The sequence below is a fragment of the Oncorhynchus mykiss genome, chromosome 3 (genome assembly GCF_057628025.1).
Source record: "Oncorhynchus mykiss isolate SJ-2025 chromosome 3, ASM5762802v1, whole genome shotgun sequence".
NCBI lineage: Eukaryota > Metazoa > Chordata > Actinopteri > Salmoniformes > Salmonidae > Oncorhynchus > Oncorhynchus mykiss.
In genome coordinates this window covers 30,201,142-30,219,085 of record NC_143024.1, presented here as the reverse complement: position 1 = coordinate 30,219,085, position 17,944 = coordinate 30,201,142, and the positions used below count along the sequence as shown (strand labels likewise).

The 17,944-nt window shown below is 41.6% G+C and overlaps 1 protein-coding gene and 1 pseudogene across 6 annotated transcripts; both read right to left on the bottom strand.

Moving 5' to 3' along the window:
* Positions 1-232: 232 nt before the first annotated feature.
* LOC149984498 (uncharacterized) lies at positions 233-2,974 on the bottom strand (annotated as a pseudogene). Its single transcript, XR_016494930.1, has 8 exons — positions 2,841-2,974; positions 2,407-2,589; positions 2,070-2,196; positions 1,711-1,756; positions 1,168-1,229; positions 858-1,038; positions 544-618; positions 233-415 (listed from the first exon to the last, which is right to left on the bottom strand). The product of XR_016494930.1 is annotated as an uncharacterized LOC149984498 (transcript).
* Positions 2,975-5,362: 2,388 nt separating this feature from the next.
* Positions 5,363-16,449, bottom strand: LOC110511268 (E3 ubiquitin-protein ligase RNF144B). 5 transcript variants are annotated; one of them, XM_036971013.2, is made up of 9 exons: positions 15,659-16,040; positions 14,560-14,656; positions 12,984-13,272; positions 11,932-12,036; positions 10,655-10,715; positions 8,010-8,220; positions 6,873-7,029; positions 6,603-6,692; positions 5,363-6,393 (listed from the first exon to the last, which is right to left on the bottom strand). In XM_036971013.2, exons 3-9 carry the CDS (start codon positions 13,182-13,184, stop codon positions 6,130-6,132), a joined length of 1,089 nt encoding a protein of 362 aa, XP_036826908.2. In that variant the 5' UTR covers positions 13,185-13,272; positions 14,560-14,656; positions 15,659-16,040; the 3' UTR covers positions 5,363-6,129. The 5 variants fall into 5 exon arrangements, with proteins under 5 accessions (XP_036826908.2, XP_090083728.1, XP_090083713.1 ...); XM_090227602.1 differs by having other exon boundaries at positions 15,824-16,021; XM_090227587.1 differs by lacking the exons at positions 14,560-14,656; positions 15,659-16,040 and adding an exon at positions 16,114-16,449.
* Positions 16,450-17,944: the final 1,495 nt, after the last annotated feature.

The following is a 17,944-nucleotide window of genomic DNA, read 5'->3' as shown; positions in this document are numbered from 1 at the left end:
AAAAACTCTACCAATCGATCAGTGATCAATTAATTAATTCCTTCATTAATTCAATATTTGAAATGCCATATAATTTATTCTCCATTAAATTCATATTTCTGGTTTTTACCATTGATGGCCTCACAATCGAATCATGTCAACATTACAGGAGTGTGCATTAAAATAGTCCACATTCACAAGACTCATCCACTGATTAATTATTTATACTATAACTGTAATAGTAGTTAGTCACATGAAACTATAACACTGTGTATGAATACGATTATGAAAGGTCTGGATGGACACTATAACTCTCAGGACAAGGGGTGTCATGGTCAAACAAGACTTCACCACATGTCTTCACAGGTAGTGGTTAAAGACTGTTTCAAATTTATCCTGATGTGACTTTGGGCTGCTCATTTTGCTTGACAAAGTCCTGAGAATAAACAACAAAAATTGCCATTAACATTATACTGATTTGGTAGCATTGAATCAACAGTGTTGTTACAAACACATGAGTGCTGTAGAGATGGTACTACATTGTTATTCCACTAGTGACCTCACCTCCAACTCCTCCAATGAGGCGCTGACATCCTCTACTTTCTGACCAATCCCATGGCTGAAGCTCATGTAGCGCTCCTGTCAGAAGACAGTGATGTTGTGTGGGAAAGCTTATATAGTTTGAGCATAGCTAGCTAATACGTAAACATTCTTTAGCACAGATAGTACATTTTGTCTCCTTGCAATGCCAACATACCTGGTAAAAGAAGGTTAAGTCCATGAATAAATTAATTTACATATTGTCTTAGTACCTTGACCATCCCAGAGATTAAGTGAATACGTGAACGAATTAATCAATGAAAATGATTCCTCATTACCTTGACCATGCTGGTGATAACTCCTTCCTCTATGATCCTGACCGCGTTCCTCAGGCCGCGTGCGAAGGCGTCCATGGCTCCGACGTGGGCTATGAACAGGTCCTCCAAGTCCGTGGACTCCCTACGCACCTTAGCATCGAAGTTCAGACCCCCCGGCTGCAGACCACCCTGTTCTATCACAGTCTGGGGAGGATAAAACAATGCATTTTAATATGCTCTTTCTTCTGACGTCCTGATATATGATAGGTATCATCATAAAATAACTGTTTATTAGTAATTGTGTGTGTGTGCATACATTATCTCCTATGTCATCTTCATGATCATGGTGGTGTTCCTGATGTCCATGGGGAACTGGTCTGTGTCCCAGCCCAGGTCAGGAGAACCCAGTTCTCTGCTGCCAATGACTGGAACGAACTACAAAATATCTGAAACTGGAAACACTTATCTCCCTCACCAGCTGTCAGAGTAGCTCACAGATCACTGCACCTGTACATAGCCCAAACAACTACCTCTTCCCCTACTGTATTTATTGATTTTGCTCCTTTGCACCCCAGTATTTCTACTTTGCACACTCATCTACTGTCAAATATACCATTCCAGTGTTTTAATTGCTATATTGCATTTACTTCCCCACCATGGCCTATTTATTGCCTTTACCTCCCTTATCTCACCTTATGTGCTCACATTGTATATAGACTTATTTTTCTACTGTATGTTTGTTTTACTCCATGTGTAACTCTGTTGTTAAATGTGTCAAACTGCTTTGCTTTATCTTGGCCAGGTCGCAGTTGTAAATGAGAACTTGTTCTCAACTAGCCTACCTGGTTAAATAAAGGTGAAATAATAAATAAATAAATAAAAAACCTGTGTTGGAGTCCACAAAGCCCAGCATGCCAAACCTACACACCAGAACAACAGGCTTATTAGGTTAACTGGACTGGAACATCCAGATTACCAGAAATGACGTCAACCACCAAGTCCAAAAAAGACCACTAGGCCCTACCCCCTATGCACTTCTGAAAGGTGTAAAAAAAATATGGTGAAAATTATAACTCCCCTATCATTACATCTACCCTATCAGAGGGCAAGGTGGCGCATTAACATATTGATTCGACCTATCCAATCTCTCCAGACCTACACAAGTCCATCGAGGTAGAGAGCAGGTGATAGGGGGTCGGTTTGGGAAACGTGAAAGTCAACATGGCGACTTACACAGAGGCCATGACGACGTCGTGTTCATAGGAATGCCCAGCCAGAGTGGTGTGGTTGGGTTCGATGTTCAGTTTGAAATGGCTGTCCAGGTCATAATGCTTCAGGAAGCCTATGACACTCATTGCATCTATAAAAAGGTGAAACGGCAACATGTACAAAGAGATCTAAGATGGAAATTAAAGGCATCAGAGATTTTCTAGCATCTAATTGTTAGATGTGGTTAGTATTGCAGATAAACTGACTCTTGAGGGCCTCCATAGTTCAACAGTAACCACATAGTAGAACCTTACAATGTGTACATTATGTTAATGTTGTGTTATACACCTAAAAACCTTACCATAGTCGTACTGATGTTTGCATGGCTCTTTAGGCTTGGGTTCAATGAGGAACTGGCACTTCAACCCTATCTTCTCCTTGTACTCTGACATACAATAACACAATCAGGTTATCATCTTGGCTACATCCAATCCTTTCTTCAAAAACATGGCAGTCAGGGTTGGCCGCTGCTCCATTCATGTACCTATGGTATTGGCAATAAATAAAAATTCATAAAAAATAAATGTAGGCTCTAAGTCGAATGGCATAGAGATGGCGTCATCGTGAAATCTGGACAATTAGACATACATATTGTGAAAAACAATGCATATAGCCAATAATATACCATATATTCTCTATTATACAGTCTACAACAGATTATCATCTCTTCCAATTTGAAGAGTGAAAATAACCTTTGGAGTGTAAAAATGACTAAGGTTGGTGAGGAAAGCTGACTTTGAGTGAGCGAACAGATTGCAGGTGACCCACAGCACCTTCACCCCAGTCCTATTCTGCAGCTGCAGGGCCAGGTCTGTCATCTCATCCAGGTTGCTGTTGGAGTCCTCCAGAGTGCTTCCCTCAGGGGACATGTCCCTATACAACAGGATGGAGGGTAACAGAGATCAGTTAGTATACAATGACCATGGGTGAGAGAACAAACATCTTGGACAGGTGCTACTTCTTTAAGGCATAAATGGCCACTCTATCCATGTCTCTACCAACAACCAAGAAGAGGAATTGATTTGATACTGTAGGAACAATGTGACAATACCTGTCATGAAAAGTGTAGTACTTCACCTGAAAAGAACATACACATGAATAAATATGGTTTCTGTATATTTTTTAAAAGCTGTACATTCTAAAATACAAAGTTTTAAAGGTACAGTATTTGGGTGGAAGCTCACTCACACCAAGTTTGGTGAAGAACTCAAAGGCTGCATGGAGGTAAAGGAGGTAGAGTCTCACTGTGCAACAGGAAGACAACAGACACTTCCATGACACCTGACACACACAGCCCTTCTTTCAAGTTAGCCACACCTACTTCTTCTGCATTGTAGTGTTGGAAACACAAGACGTCTCGAGCTCCAGCATTGGGTACATATGGAATCTTCGGAATACCTGTGTGTTACATTAATCTCGGTTAACCCAGAACTAACTCGAACAGTGCTTGATTTGGGAAGGAGCCCCCCCCCCCTTCCAGTGAACACGCTCAAATCTTCATTGCTGCGACTTGCTTGCTAGTTGAGATTTCTGATCACATAGGCTGCATTTAATTTACATTTTTATGTCGGGGGGGGCACTTGTAATGTCTGCAGTTTTCGGTTTGGCTATTTGTTTCAAATTCATCATCTCTCCCATGTCTTATTCAAATAGTAGTTGTTCTGAAATGTTTATTGCTTGCCTACATTTTACTCCCTCCACAGAAAGTATTTGACTCTAGCCAAAAAATTAAGGAAATTAGAAGGGGGGGGGGCTATTTTCTTGCCTACCGAAATTCTCCCTCCCCTTCTAATTTCCTTCATTTTGTGGCTAGAATCAAATACTTTCTGTGGCACACACTACTGGTCAACATGAGCAACCAGAACGATTCTGAAGTGTGCCAAGCCTTGCAGTCCCAGGATAGAAGGGGGGCAGGGAGAATTTAGGCAGGCAAGAAAATAGCGTTGCCGAAACCCTTCCCCCCTTATAATTTCCTTAATGATGTGGCTAGAGTCAAATACTTTCTAGAGAACAAACTTCACGTCAGGCAATCGAAATGAACAATTAATGTATGTGTTATATTATACATAGAGGAGGAAGTAAAATGTAGGCAAGCAATAAACATTTCACAACAACTACTAGTCAAATAATGGGAGAGATTACGAATTTTGACAGAGATGTATTTATTAACTAATATACTAAACAAATAGCCAAACTGGAAAACTGAAGACATTACAAGTGCCTCCCCCGCGATCAAACCGCCATAAAATATTTAAATGAAACGCAGCCTAACGTGATCATTGAGAGCTTCCTTGAAGAACACAAATAAAACATGCTTTCTGCTACTAATATCAGTGAAATGTAGGCTAAACTGACAACGGAGTGAAGAGCAGAAATCTCAACTAGCAAGCAAGTCGCAGCAATGAAGAATTGAGTGTGTGTGCGTTCACGCGAAGGGGGAGATGTTATGCACAATACCGTCACCTATTTAAGTTAAAATCAAGCAAAAATAAAACATTGCCTTGGAAAATCGGGTTCCCCTGCTAATATTGCAGAAACTTCACATTTATAAAGTATCTAACTGCAATGCACGACGAAAAACAATTTCAGTTCTTGTTTTGTGAATGAATGGAACTTCCAATCTCAGCTCTTGTTTGCAGGGTTCTTAGTGGTCAATTGCCACTGACTTAAAGCCTATATTGAGGAAGAAGTGTGCAATAATTGAAGCAAAGAATGATTACCAGCAAATAATTATGTTTCCGTAGCCATGTCAAATACGTTTAAGAACTTCAGATCATCTCTGAGTTTTCCCCTTGAAGTTCCACTTCGTCTTGATCTAAAATATGAAACACAATCTTCACATCTACCACAAGGTGTCTCTGGTTTCCAGCAGAACACTAACCGTTTTAGATTTTTATCAAAATAGTCATTTATGGTCCCGTTTGACAGCATCAAACCGCCTTTCAAAACCTACAAACTAGTCAGCTCTATCACCGTCTTCTTTGGTCAACGATAAATGTCATTCCCAAACTCCGTGGTAGACTTTGGATCTGATAGTCTAATCTATACATTGCAACATTATTGCAGTCATTCACATTGTACGACCTCTTTAGGGCCCAATTTACTATAGTTCTAGTCTTCAGTAGCAAGATTATGAAGACAACCAGGCCTATGACTGGGTGAATCTCGAAAGGGCATGTTATAAATCAGGGTAAACAAGATTATATAACAATGTGCAAACAAACATTTAAGTGGGCCATACTATTATGCAGCCAGGGCATGTTCAATATCTGATGTTTATTTCAATTACAATGGATCTTTTACAAAATATCTGATGCAGAAACATCAACGAAAAAAAAGTAGAAAAGACAGGAGCCACCATATACAAAATTCCATAAATACGTATTTACATACAGTATAGTAGTAGTAGTAGTATATAGAATCCAACAGAAATTTGGTCTGGAATTCCAGGTGGAAACTATCTGTCAGCAGCAGAAAATATTTCTATGTGCACCTTTGAAGCCCTATATCATTGGGTACTTCCAAAATGGCACCCTATTCCCATTATAGTGCACACCTTTGACCAGGGACTGGTCAAAAGTAGCATACTATGTAGGGAATAGGGTGCCATTTTGGATGTACACATTTTTCTCCCAGTATCTAATACAGTGCACAATGCAGTTTCCACAGCACAATGCTTCCACAGCACATTATGAAACAATGTTTTGCATTGGTTAAGGATATTTTCCTATGTTACATACAGTCGTTCTTTTCATTAACAACACACATTTTTGCATAATATAATGGAAGGCAAAACAAATACCAGGCACTGTAGGATGGAGGCACTTGTGCACCTACTGTAACAAGACTGGTTTGGCATTGTGACATTTGGCACATGAAGGTGGTAGACAGTGGTCCTGTACTGTATGTGTGTGTGAGATGTTGGGAATCTGGGTACTAGTCAGTTTTCAATTCTGTCAATTCAATAACATTATTTAAAATTCGATGATTTGGAAATTACCCCATTCTTTTCAATTAAGTGTTTTCATTCATTAATTAAAATCAGTTCCTGAATTGACAATGGATCCATTCCCAGACCGTGGTGAGAAGAAGGAGCAGTCTTTCTTTGTGACTTGGTGGGACTGAGTTCTGGCTGTATGTCTGTCTGTGTGAGCTCTTTCTTCTTCCTCCTCTTCTTTTTGCCTCGGCAGGGCTTGCACAGGCAGCACAGGACGCAGGGTGAAGCCAGCAGGAGGAGAGGAGAGGCCACCAGCACGATGACACTGACGCCAACCAGGATGCCCACCACCTGCCAAGAGGACAGGGTTCACACACACGCATGCACAAATGCACACACACACACACACACAGGGTGTTTAGCAGGAGGCCAATAAATGTGAATGTCACATACTTAATGGCAGGCCAATTACTGTTGTTTCAGGCATACAAGAAAACTTGATATAGCAAAACACAGATTTCCTGGTTTACTGGAGTGTAAAATGAGAAGAGTCACCTCACCTGTGTTCTGTTCCACATGACGGAGGCTCGGGAGTGGCCCAGCTTGTTCCTGCATGGCCCCTTATCATAGTGCCTCAGAAATATATCACCCTAAACATATAACAACAGTTATCATAGTGCCTCAGAAATATATCACCTTAACATATAACAACAGTTATCATAGTAGCTCAGAAATATATCACCTTAACATAGAGGAATACAGTATCACCATTAACATACAACATGTAGGTTCAGACTTATTGAAGCATTTATAACTGTATGTGGACTTACATCCAGGTTCTGCAGACAGTACCAACAGAAGGTGTGTTTGCAGCTCTTACACAGCATCTGGGCACAGCCTTGGTTCCTCTCGATGTACACACCACACATGGGGCACTGCTTGATGGGCATATCAGAGTCACTGCATGACCGGCCCCCAGCATGAAGGCTGGGGACAGGTGGATGAGGGGTGGAGAGGTGGGGGCGAGGTTGAGAGGTGGTGGGGGAGGTGAGGGAGAGTGGGTTCAGATAGAGAATTAGAATAAGAATGTTAATAATGTCTATATATATTATAGTGTAAATGTAATTATATGGTGTTAGCAGGGTTAAACCATGGGAGCTGAGGCACATACTGGCCTCTATATTTAGCACTAATGTTAATTGGCGGCTTAACTTAATTTATATGGGAGAAGAAACTATGAGGGAACCAGTTGACTGAATACCATGGTAAGAAGGGATTGAATTAACTGCATTGTATTACTAAATGGACCAATAGTGTTAATCCCCCACAACAACATCAAACTGGCATTCTGTCTCTCATTCTTTGGGGCTCAAATCTAAGATTTTAGAATACTTTCTGGTCTTGTCTGTTGTTATACTTTAGTTTATTAAATCCATCGACTCAAGGACATTTTCTCCAGTACGAGGCACTTCGCGTTGTCAAAGCAACAGAAATGGATTCACTGACTGACTCCCCTACTCCTCCCCTTTGGCAGGGACACAATGGCATTCCATTAAGCTTTACTCCACACCTTCCAATAACAAACACACACACACACACACACACACACACACACACACACACACACACACACACACACACACACACACACACACACACACACACACACACACACACACACACACACACACACACACACACACACACACACACACACACACACACACACACACACACACACACACACACACACACATTGAAGAGTGGAAGGGGTGGAATACTGTATGCAGCATAGAGAGAGAGACACCAACGGAATTTCTGAGGAACACACTGAGCACACTGTCTGTGGCACACCAGAAATGGCCAAAAGGCCAAGACAACTGTCAACTACTGCTTCAATCAGCATTCATCAGTTTTTCTGTGACAATATTATTTCCACCAAGGCGCTCTGACTGTGACTGACTGACCTGCTCTCTGAGGCAGATGATGATGTCATAGGCTGGTGCTCGGGGCAGGCGTGCCCGTCCTGCCATGGCCCTCTACAGCCAGAGCAGAAGACGGTGTGGCAGGCTGGACAGGGAACGGACGTAGGCTGGCCCTCTGAGCTGGGCCCGACGCTGCAGACAGCCTGGCACTCCAGCACCGGGCACCATGCTCTACTAGGGTCCAGCTGCACCCCTGAAACATAACAAACCAATGATGAACATAAACACATATGTATGTACATATATACAGGTAACTGACAAAATAAAGGAAACACTAGTAAATGAGGGATATAAAGTATATTGAAAGCAGGTTGTTCCACGCAGGTGTGGTTCCTGAGTTAATTAAGCTCGTAACATTCCATCATGCCCAGTTGACCATTATTTTGGTTACCATGGCTCGAAGAGATCTCAGTGACTTTGAAAGAGGGGTCTGAAAGGATTCTTTTCTCTGAAAAATAAGAACCTAACAGAATGATACCCAAAGCAAGGTATTAGATATAGAGGGTAGAGGATCCTAGATACGGGTGCCTTCAGAAAGTATTCACACCCCTTGACTTGTTCTACCTTTTGTTGTGTTACTGCCTGCATTTAAAATTAGTTAAATTGAGATTTTGTGTCACTGGCCTCCACACCCCAAAGTATATTATAAAAAATACAAAAAAAATTGTACAAATTAATAAAAAATGAAAAGCTGAAATGTCTTGCATCAATAAGTATTCAACCCATTTGTTATGGCAAGCCTAAATGAGTTCAGGAGTAAAAATGTGCTTAATAAGTCACATAATAAGTTGCATGGACTCACTCTGTGTGCAATAATAGTGTTTAACATGGTTTTTGAATGACTACCTCATCTCTGTATCCTACACATACAATTATCTGTAAGGTCCCTCTGTCGAGCAGTGAATTGGTAAAAAAATGTGTTTAAAAAAATCTGACATTGAATATCACTTTGAGCATGGTGAAGTTATTAATTACACTTTCGATGGTGCATCAATACACCCAGATCTACAAAGATACAGGCTCCTTCCTAACTCAGTTGCCGGAGAGGAAGGAAACCGCTCAGGTATTTTACCATGAGGCCAATGATGACTTTAAAACAGTTACAGTTTAATTGTTGTGATAGGAGAAAACTGAAGATGCATCAACAACATTGTAGCCTGTATAGAATACAAATATTCCAAAACATGCATCCTGTTCGCAATAAGGCACTAAATGTGGCAAAGAAAATAACTTTATCTCCTGAATACAAAGCATTATGTTAAGGGCAAATCCAACACAACACATCACTGAATACCACTCTTCATATTTTCAATGGTGGTGGCTGCATCATGTTATGGGTATGCTTGTCATCGGCAAGGACTAGGGAGTTTTTTAGGATAACAATAAACGGAATAGAGCTAAGCACAGGCAAAATCTTAGAGAAAAACCTGGTTCAGTCTGCTTTCCAACAGACACTGAGAGACAAATTCATCTTTCAGCAGGACAATAACCTAAAACATAAGGCCAAATATACAAATATACACAACATTGGATGTTCCTGAATGGCCTATTTACAGTTTTGACTCAAATCGTCTTGACAATCTATCACAAGACTTGAAAATGGTTGTCTAGCAATGATCACAACCAACTTGACAGAGATTGAAGAATTTTAAAAAGAATAATGTGCAAATATTGTACAATCCAGGTGTGCAAAGCTCTTAGAGACCTACCCAGAAAGACTCACAGGTGTAATCGATGCCAAAGGCGATTCTAACATGTACTGAGTCAGGGGGTTAAATACTTATGAAATCAGGATATATTAGTGTTTTTTATTTGATTTTTTACAAATGTTAGAATGTTTCTTCCACTTTGACATTACAGAGTATTTTGTGTAGATCGTTGACAAAAATTACAATTAAATCCATTTTAATCCCACCTTGTAAAAAGTCAAGGGGTGTGAATACTTTCTGAAGGAAAGTATCCTAGATGTATCCTATCCTAGATGTATCCTATCCTAGATGTATCCTATCCTAGATGTATCCTATCCTAGATGTACCAGGGCAGGGTTTTCAGTGGGGTTTCTAACTGTTTTCGTAACAAAGGCACATTCCATGTTATCCTTTATCAGGGTAGCACCATGAGAACATGTTTTTGTGCACTTTGTTCCTAGATCCAATTTTTATGGTATTTGATTTATGACTGAACGGTGACTAATATTGGTTTCAGTGTGTTGTTGCCACAAGGCAAACCAACCAACCTCAGATTCCAATTTGTTAAACCAGCCGGGACCTTTTCTACACTGTTTTCTTCTCTTCAAGCTCTTAGAAATTACTTTTGTCTCTAAACTAAAGCCAACAACAACAAACCATATTTCTTCACCAACAAAAACTGCGGACAGACAGAGCAATAACAACTTCATTATTTCCAGTAATTCTTAAACTGCTATTTATAAATCGCCTTATGGTATTCTGGTAGCTTGACGAACCGTCTAGTAGTTACTAAAGTTACAAGAACCTTTCAGCTGGACTGGGACGGGGTGGGAGGGAGTCAAGATAAGGACTAGAGGGAGACCTGAAATAGCCTGGTTGCCATGACAGCCGTCACCAGTCACCTCCCCAGCATGTTAATGCTAATGAACGGTACCGTACCTCGTTCAAACTCCAGCCGCTGGTACAGCTCAACCTGATCCGCAGGGGCAAAACAGGCTATCTGCAAAACAACACAAATGAAACAGAATTGATCACGTCTGTGATTATGTCTTAAAATCAAAGGACGACCATCATGGTCCCAGATCAGTTGTGTTGCATAGCCAACTTCTATGGTCGTTGTTACAAACAGATCTGAGACCAGGCTTCAATGTAATGCATTCCACAGAAATTAAATGTATTGCATTCTACAGAAATTAAATGTATTGCGTTCCACAGAAATTAAATGTAATGCATTCCACAGAAATTAAATGTATTGCATTCTACAGAAATGCAGAAATGAACGCAGGGATAATAATTTCAAGAGAAGAGGTGTTGATTACCAAACTCCCTGACCTGACTGCAACACTACATTGGCCTGTGCTGTAGGCCATTTACCATTTACACCTGACAATGACATTCAGAGTTTCAAGGTGTGGTGACATGATTCATCTTACCCAACCCTACTAGTGGTAACAGGCAAATACATATGAGTGTAATAGTGTAACCGATGTGAAATGGCTAGCCAATTAGCGGTGGTGCGCGCTAATAGCGTTTCAATCGGTGACGTCACTCGCTCTGAGACCTGAAGTAGTGGTTCCCCTTGCTCTGCAAGGGCCGTGGCTTTTGTGGAGCGATGGGTAACGATGCTTCGAGGGTGACTGTTGATGTGTGCAGAGGGTCCCTGGTTTGAGCCCAGGTTGGGGTGAGGAGAGGGACGGAAGCTATACTGTTACATTGATGCTGTTGACCCCGATCACTGGTTGCTGCGGAAAAGGAGGAGGTCAAAAGGGGAGTGAGTGTAACGGATGTGAAATAGCTAGCTAGATAATGGTGGTACGCGCTAAATAGCGTTTCAATCGGTGACTGAACTCGCTCTGAGACCTGAAGTAGTGGTTCCCCTTGCGGCTTTTTTGTTGTTCCCCCCGCAGCTTTTGTGGAGCGATGGGTAACGATGCTTCGAGGGTGACTGTTGATGTGTGCAGAGGGTCCCTGGTTCGAGCCCAGGTTGGGGCGAGGAGAGGGAAGGAAGCTATACTGTTACAATAGCAAAGTAGCAGTGTAATAGTCAAATGGTCTAAACATTGATGTGAACCAGTGGTTCTTTGAATGTGTCCAAAATGGCACCCTATTCCCTATATAATTCCCTATGGGCCCTGGTCAAAAGTAGTGCACTATAAAGGGAATAGGGTGTCATTTGAGTAGCAGACACAATAGAACATCCAGTATAAGCCTAGTACCTCTGAGTGGAGTAGGACTCCTGTCCTCAGACAAGCCATGTCTGGACATGTGACCGGGCTGCCCCCACCCTCCCGGATGGCCAGCTGAACATACTGCTGCAGACACTGAGGGGACAGACAACCAATGACATAAACACAGATGTGAATAATATGTATGTCTATCGACAAAACCAGAGAGGAGGGCCATGTTCAGCAGCGCACAACGTTGTGACATTTTCCCAAACAAACATGCCTCTCTGTAGCCATGTAGAGTAAGGAATCACGTCAGTTCTGATCATTACATTTTTATCTACAACATTCCACAACGTTCACCTACTAAAAGTGGCCCTGGATTGATGTTGATGTTGACAGTATCTGAGATATACAGTAACTAGCACTTGAACTAGACTCGTCTCTAACAAAAGATTTGATGCTAAAGACAAAGCAGCCATAAAATGCAGTCCTGCGAGTCTGTTCATGCAAAAACCTGCCGTTTTGTTTGTCAGAAGAGTCACACCAAGGCTCACCCAGCTACTGTAGCAACAGCAGAATGCAGAATGCATGGGGTTTATTGTTGTGTTGACAGTATCTCTCTATGGCTGTGTCCCAAATGGCATCGTATTCCCTATATAGTGCACGACTTTCCAGGCCCCATGGGATGCACCCTATGTTTGACCTTGGCCTAGCAACTCAGACTGCTGCTCCGAGCTACGCCAGCAGCCAGGCAGAGATTAGCACCTGCCAGCCAACCCCACGCCAGGATATCTCACTCTCCGTATCAAGGCACGTCACCTCCACCTCAGTGCGGATGGATACAGGCTGACTGAACACCAATCAATAGAAAGTCAGCTACAGTACTGCCTGCCAGAGATAAAAGTGAAAGAGAAACTAAATGCTTTCAGGAAAACGGTGATTAAATATATATTTTTGATTCGGCAGATAGATATGTCCTGTTGTTTGAATGCTTAGTCTTGTTGAATGAAAACAAAGGGAGAATAGAAAATACAGGCATTTCCCTGCCCAGTATCAGATATTAGAAGAGAAGTTACGACAGGTTTGTGTTGTCTACCTACCGGGGTGCAGAAGACACAGTCACAGGTGTGCAGCGTGCTGGTTGCTGCTGAGGGGTGCTCACTAAGGCACAGCTTGCAGTAGACCACCAAATCAGGCTGGGTGGAGGAGGCCACTACAGCCCCGGCCTGGCCCAGAGGCTGAGCTGAACTGCTGTTGGCTATGGGGCCCTGACCCTGGTCTGGACTGCTGTTGTTGGCCATGGGGGGAGCAGAGCGGTCAGTCAGCACTGCCTGGAAGCTTCTCTTAGCGCTTCTGCTGGAGGAAGTGTGGAGGGCTGTGCTCCATGATCTGGTGGATGGTGGAGAACAGAAGACAAGCAGTCAGCCGATAACCTCCCCAGTCCCCACATCATGTAGTTGTGTTTAAAACAGATGATAGCCTCGCCAGTCTCCACATCATATAATGGTGTTTAAAACAGCTGATAGCCTCGCCAGTCTCCACATCATATAATGGTGTTTAAAACAGCTGATAGCCTCGCCAGTCTCCACATCATATAATGGTGTTTAAAACAGCTGATAGCCTCGCCAGTCTCCACATCATCTAATGGTGTTTAAAACAGCTGATAGCCTCGCCGGTCCCCACATCATATAATGGTGTTTAAAACAGCTGAGAGGATTAGAGACTAATTCCAGGTTGCTTCCCAAATAGTGCACTACTTTTAACCAGGCCCCGGACATATGATTATCACTTCCTATTAATGAACAGAGGAGCCATTACTCCCCCTCCTTCCAGCAGTATTAGTGCGTGTAGCCGTTGGTTTTACATTGGTATCTACGGTGCAACACTTCTACAGCGCAACACAAAATCATGGGTAATATCTTTGCATCTTTGCAATAGACGAACAAGAGAAGAGGTGGTATCCCTTTTACCAATAAAATGTGTCTTTCAGGTTTCGCCAGAAGGAAAATATTAATTTCAGAATTCATTGAAGAGCAGGAAACTCGGGGTGCTGTTGCCATTTGACCCATTTCACATGTTCTGGACTAATCCAGGCTAGAGAACAGGACAAAGTCTACCTAAGAGGTCTAACTGTAGCTCAGGTCATCTGGTGTTGGGCCCTGTGAAAGAGTACAAACCCAGAGCCAATATCTCTGCCCTCAAATCCAATGAGGAAAAATAAAGAATTAATTAGTAAAATAGATTTAGCACTACAGAATGAGTGGCTAAAAAGCTGTTGATTATGCATTTGTCTCTCTACAGTTTCTCATTCTCCACACAAAGTGCAGTTGCTGTTTAAATTGGCAGGCAAATTTAAACCAGCCAAATCAATAGAGCCAACATCACTGTCCTAAATTTACTGTGCTCCTCTATCTAACATTGATTTATGGCACACATGCAAAACACTGATACTTGCACTTCAATGTGCACATTTTATTTCTGCACTGTCATTCTTTCTCTCTGTCCCATAGGAGTGAAGCACTTCTGTATTGTGGTGGAAACTGGAGAGCAGGGTGAAGACATCTGACAATGCTGCCTACTTCTGTCAGTCTGTCTGTTCGTCAGAGTCAGTCTGTCAGTCTGCCTGCCTGTCAGTTCTGCACAACCATAACAGGAAGGTAGCAGTAGCAAACAGACCTGTGGTGCTAAAGATCAATGGTGCTTTATCAGTTTCCTCTATCTCTCCGCCTGGAAAGTTCCTCACCCTTTTGTTGTCTTGATGAAATATTGCAACCTGCAAAGTGATACAAATGAAGGAAAGAATCACCAATGTCACTGGAGTGTTTGGATCCAGCCATTGACACCGCAATCAGGAGTATGGGGGTCAGCTGGAGAGAACCGCTAGCTTGTAGCATACAACAACAACAAACGTTTTATATCATCATCATGATGTAGAGAAGCTTTTATTAACTAACCATAAGGCCTTTGCTTTGACTAACAGCAGCTTTCACATTATAGTGAGTTCTGTTTCTAACCATACTGTAGGCATTCTCCATGGATCAAAATCTAGGTTGAATGCCTGCCAGGGATCAAAGCCTCATTGTCCAGCACACAAGCAGAAACGGAAAACCAGCTCAGCTCGGTGAATAGTTGCCATACATACAGAGTGACTGGCTGTGTTCTGTTGGAAGGAGGCAGATGGGCCTGGGCCTATGCTCCCATACTTACAATCCTCTGTGTGTGTGTGTGTGTGTGTGTGTGTGTGTGAGTGAGAGAGAGAGAGAGAGAGAGAGAGAGAAAGAAAGACATTCATCTTGCTGCAGTTAATGCGGGTCTAAATGTCAAATTGTTTCTACTCCAATTCCTATGAAACTGCTGTTTAATTGAATCAAAGAAACAAACAAAACCATCATTTTTTTATTACTGTGTTACTACCAAACACTGTATTTATGTTGTTGTACAAACTACAGTAAATGGGAGTGACAACCTCTTTATGAGGGTATGCCCCTAATAAAGTATATTCTTCATCCAGAATTCATAGAGGAATAATCTGAAATATACTCATTGTTCGCATGTAGTAGACAGCAGAAGAACACAAGATGAGCTTGACTGACACAATTTCACCTTCCAATGTTGTAGCTATACTGACATAGGTCCACATTGAAATTCTGCAACATACGCACATTAAACCATTCCTTACACTGAAAATAACATTTAAATGCCACACAGATGTCACAATAAATACGGAAACACTAGAAAAAAAGACAGAGAGGGGGGGAGAGAAAGAGAGACCTACCTCCACGGTCAGGTCGCCTACTGCGTGTAGCCTACGAGCTGCTTCTGTCTAGATTAACATCCGCAGTGCTTTTACTAGGACACAGACGCATCTGTTGATACACAGTCACCTACAAAACACCTCCACTCGGGCGCCACGATATTCACACAAGCACCACCCATTTACCTCTTCCTTCCAACTGCACTAGACACACCTCGCTGCCTGGCCTACAGTCACCAACGCAATCAGTGTTGGCATGCAGTCAGTCCCGTGTTTCCAGATGGACGTGTGTGTGTGTGTGTGTGTGTGTGTGTGTGTGTGTGTATTATTGTTCCGCAAACGATGTTCTTGCTGCCCTGCCTGCTGCTTGCTTGACCAGGAAGTGGTAGGCTATTGGTGGAATGTCCTCTAGCCTGCCCCTGGCGGCTTGCATAGAATAAAAGCAAAAGCAAAAACCTACAAGCATCTTCCCTCACCTCAGGAGTTCGTCCTTTTTGACTACATAATGAATGTTATTGTTACAAATCCACATAAGCTTCTCTTGTGAAATCTCCTGGTCGGGTAGAATATCACAGTAAATGTATTTTTACTTTTGATAATCGGGGTTTGCTCGTCAATAGCTCTCCGACGGAAGGTGCTAGGATGATGAGAGTGACAAATATAGAATTGGATGACGGTAGAGAGCAAAGTACACACTATGTTTTTACCGATAGTCAAACTCTTCCCTTCACAGAGCCGAGAAGGAGGCAATATACTGTTTCCTGGTGCTCGGGTGGTTTGAGGACCATCGTAAAAGTGCAATACCGGTGATTGCATGTGAACAAAAATACATGTTTTTACATTCCAATTCAGGAGGGTTAGCCCTATATGAAGATTACACACACTGCATAGGGACTCCAGTCACTAAGGGGCCAAGCATTTTATTAGTTACCTCTAACTACTAAGGGCTTTTGACCCATTTACAAGGATACTTTTTAAAAGCCTCCTATCTAGGTGAAATGGAGATGTAAAACCACATCATGTGAAGTAACTGCCCACTCATCCATGCTACATTAATTAGTTCTGATTTTATAGGTATATTTCTTGTGATAGTTCTGACCTTCAATACCTTCCTATCCATACGAGCTACAGATCTACAGACAATGGTGATGAGTTCCTTCACCTCTCTTATCAAAGCTCTATCAAAGATCTTTTATTAAAAAAAATGTAATTCCTCCCCTTTGATTCTCTAGAAATATTTTTCTTAGTACAGCTTTAGATGTTAATTCAATAGCTTCCTATCTACATAACATATCAATTTAAAAACCACATGAGGTTATGGCTCTGACCACCCTCGTCCATAGTAGTATACACACATTAGAATTGCAATTTTGATTTACTGATATTACATAAATATATCATGTGATAGGTCTAATTTTCAATAGTTCACTGTCCATATGAGTTACAGACCAACATACAAGTGTGTTGGGTTCAATGGGTTCAATATGAAGGTGTACCTTTCATCAAATGTACACCTTCATATTTTATTCAAAATGGCTCACCTTTGATTTTCTAAAAATGTATCACCAATTACAGCTGTGGTTATCAATTCATGTACAGATCTAATTTGAGGCAAATCCAACATAACACATCAGTGAGTATGTTACGTTGGATTTGCCTCAAACACAACACTTTGTATTCAGGACATAAAGTTAATTTCTTTGACACTTTTTGCAGTTTACTTTAGTGCCTTATTGCAAACATGATGCATGTTTTGGAATATTTGTATTCTGCACAGGCTTCCTTCTATTCACTCTTTAATTTAGGTTACTATCGGGGAGTAACTATAATATTGTTTATCCTTCCTCAGTTTTCTCCTATCGCAGCAATTAAACTCTGTAACTGTTTTAAAGTCACCGTTGGCCTCATAGTGAAATATCTGAGCAGTTTCCTTCCTCTCTGGCAAGTTAGGAAGGATGCCTGTTTATTTGTAGTGACTGGGTGTATTGATACACCATCCAAAGTGCAATTAATAACTTCACCTGCTCAAAGGGATATTCCATTTGTTTACCCATCTTCCAGTAGATATCCTTCTTTGCGATGTTAGCTCACCGACCTCTCTACTCCCTAGTAAACACATTAGAATTGCTATTTTTCATTGCACTGATTTTACATGAATATGTCCTGTGATACGTCTACTTCCAATATCTTCCTATCTATATGAGCTACAGGTCTACAGACAAGTGAGGTGGGTTCCGTGACCTCACTTATAAAAGGTACACTTTTATTTTTTTATTTCTCCCCTTTGATTTTCTACAAATATTTATC

Coding starts and splice junctions, on each gene's coding strand:
- LOC110511268 (XM_090227587.1), bottom strand. CDS start 16,169: ATGTGGATTTGTAACAATAACATTCATTATGTAGTCAAAAAGGACGAA. Junction 8,221..10,654: donor GCGGCTGGAGTTTGAACGAG/GTACGGTACCGT, acceptor GTTATGTTTCAG/GGGTGCAGCTGGACCCTAGT. Junction 7,030..8,009: donor TCATCTGCCTCAGAGAGCAG/GTCAGTCAGTCA, acceptor ACCTGTCCCCAG/CCTTCATGCTGGGGGCCGGT.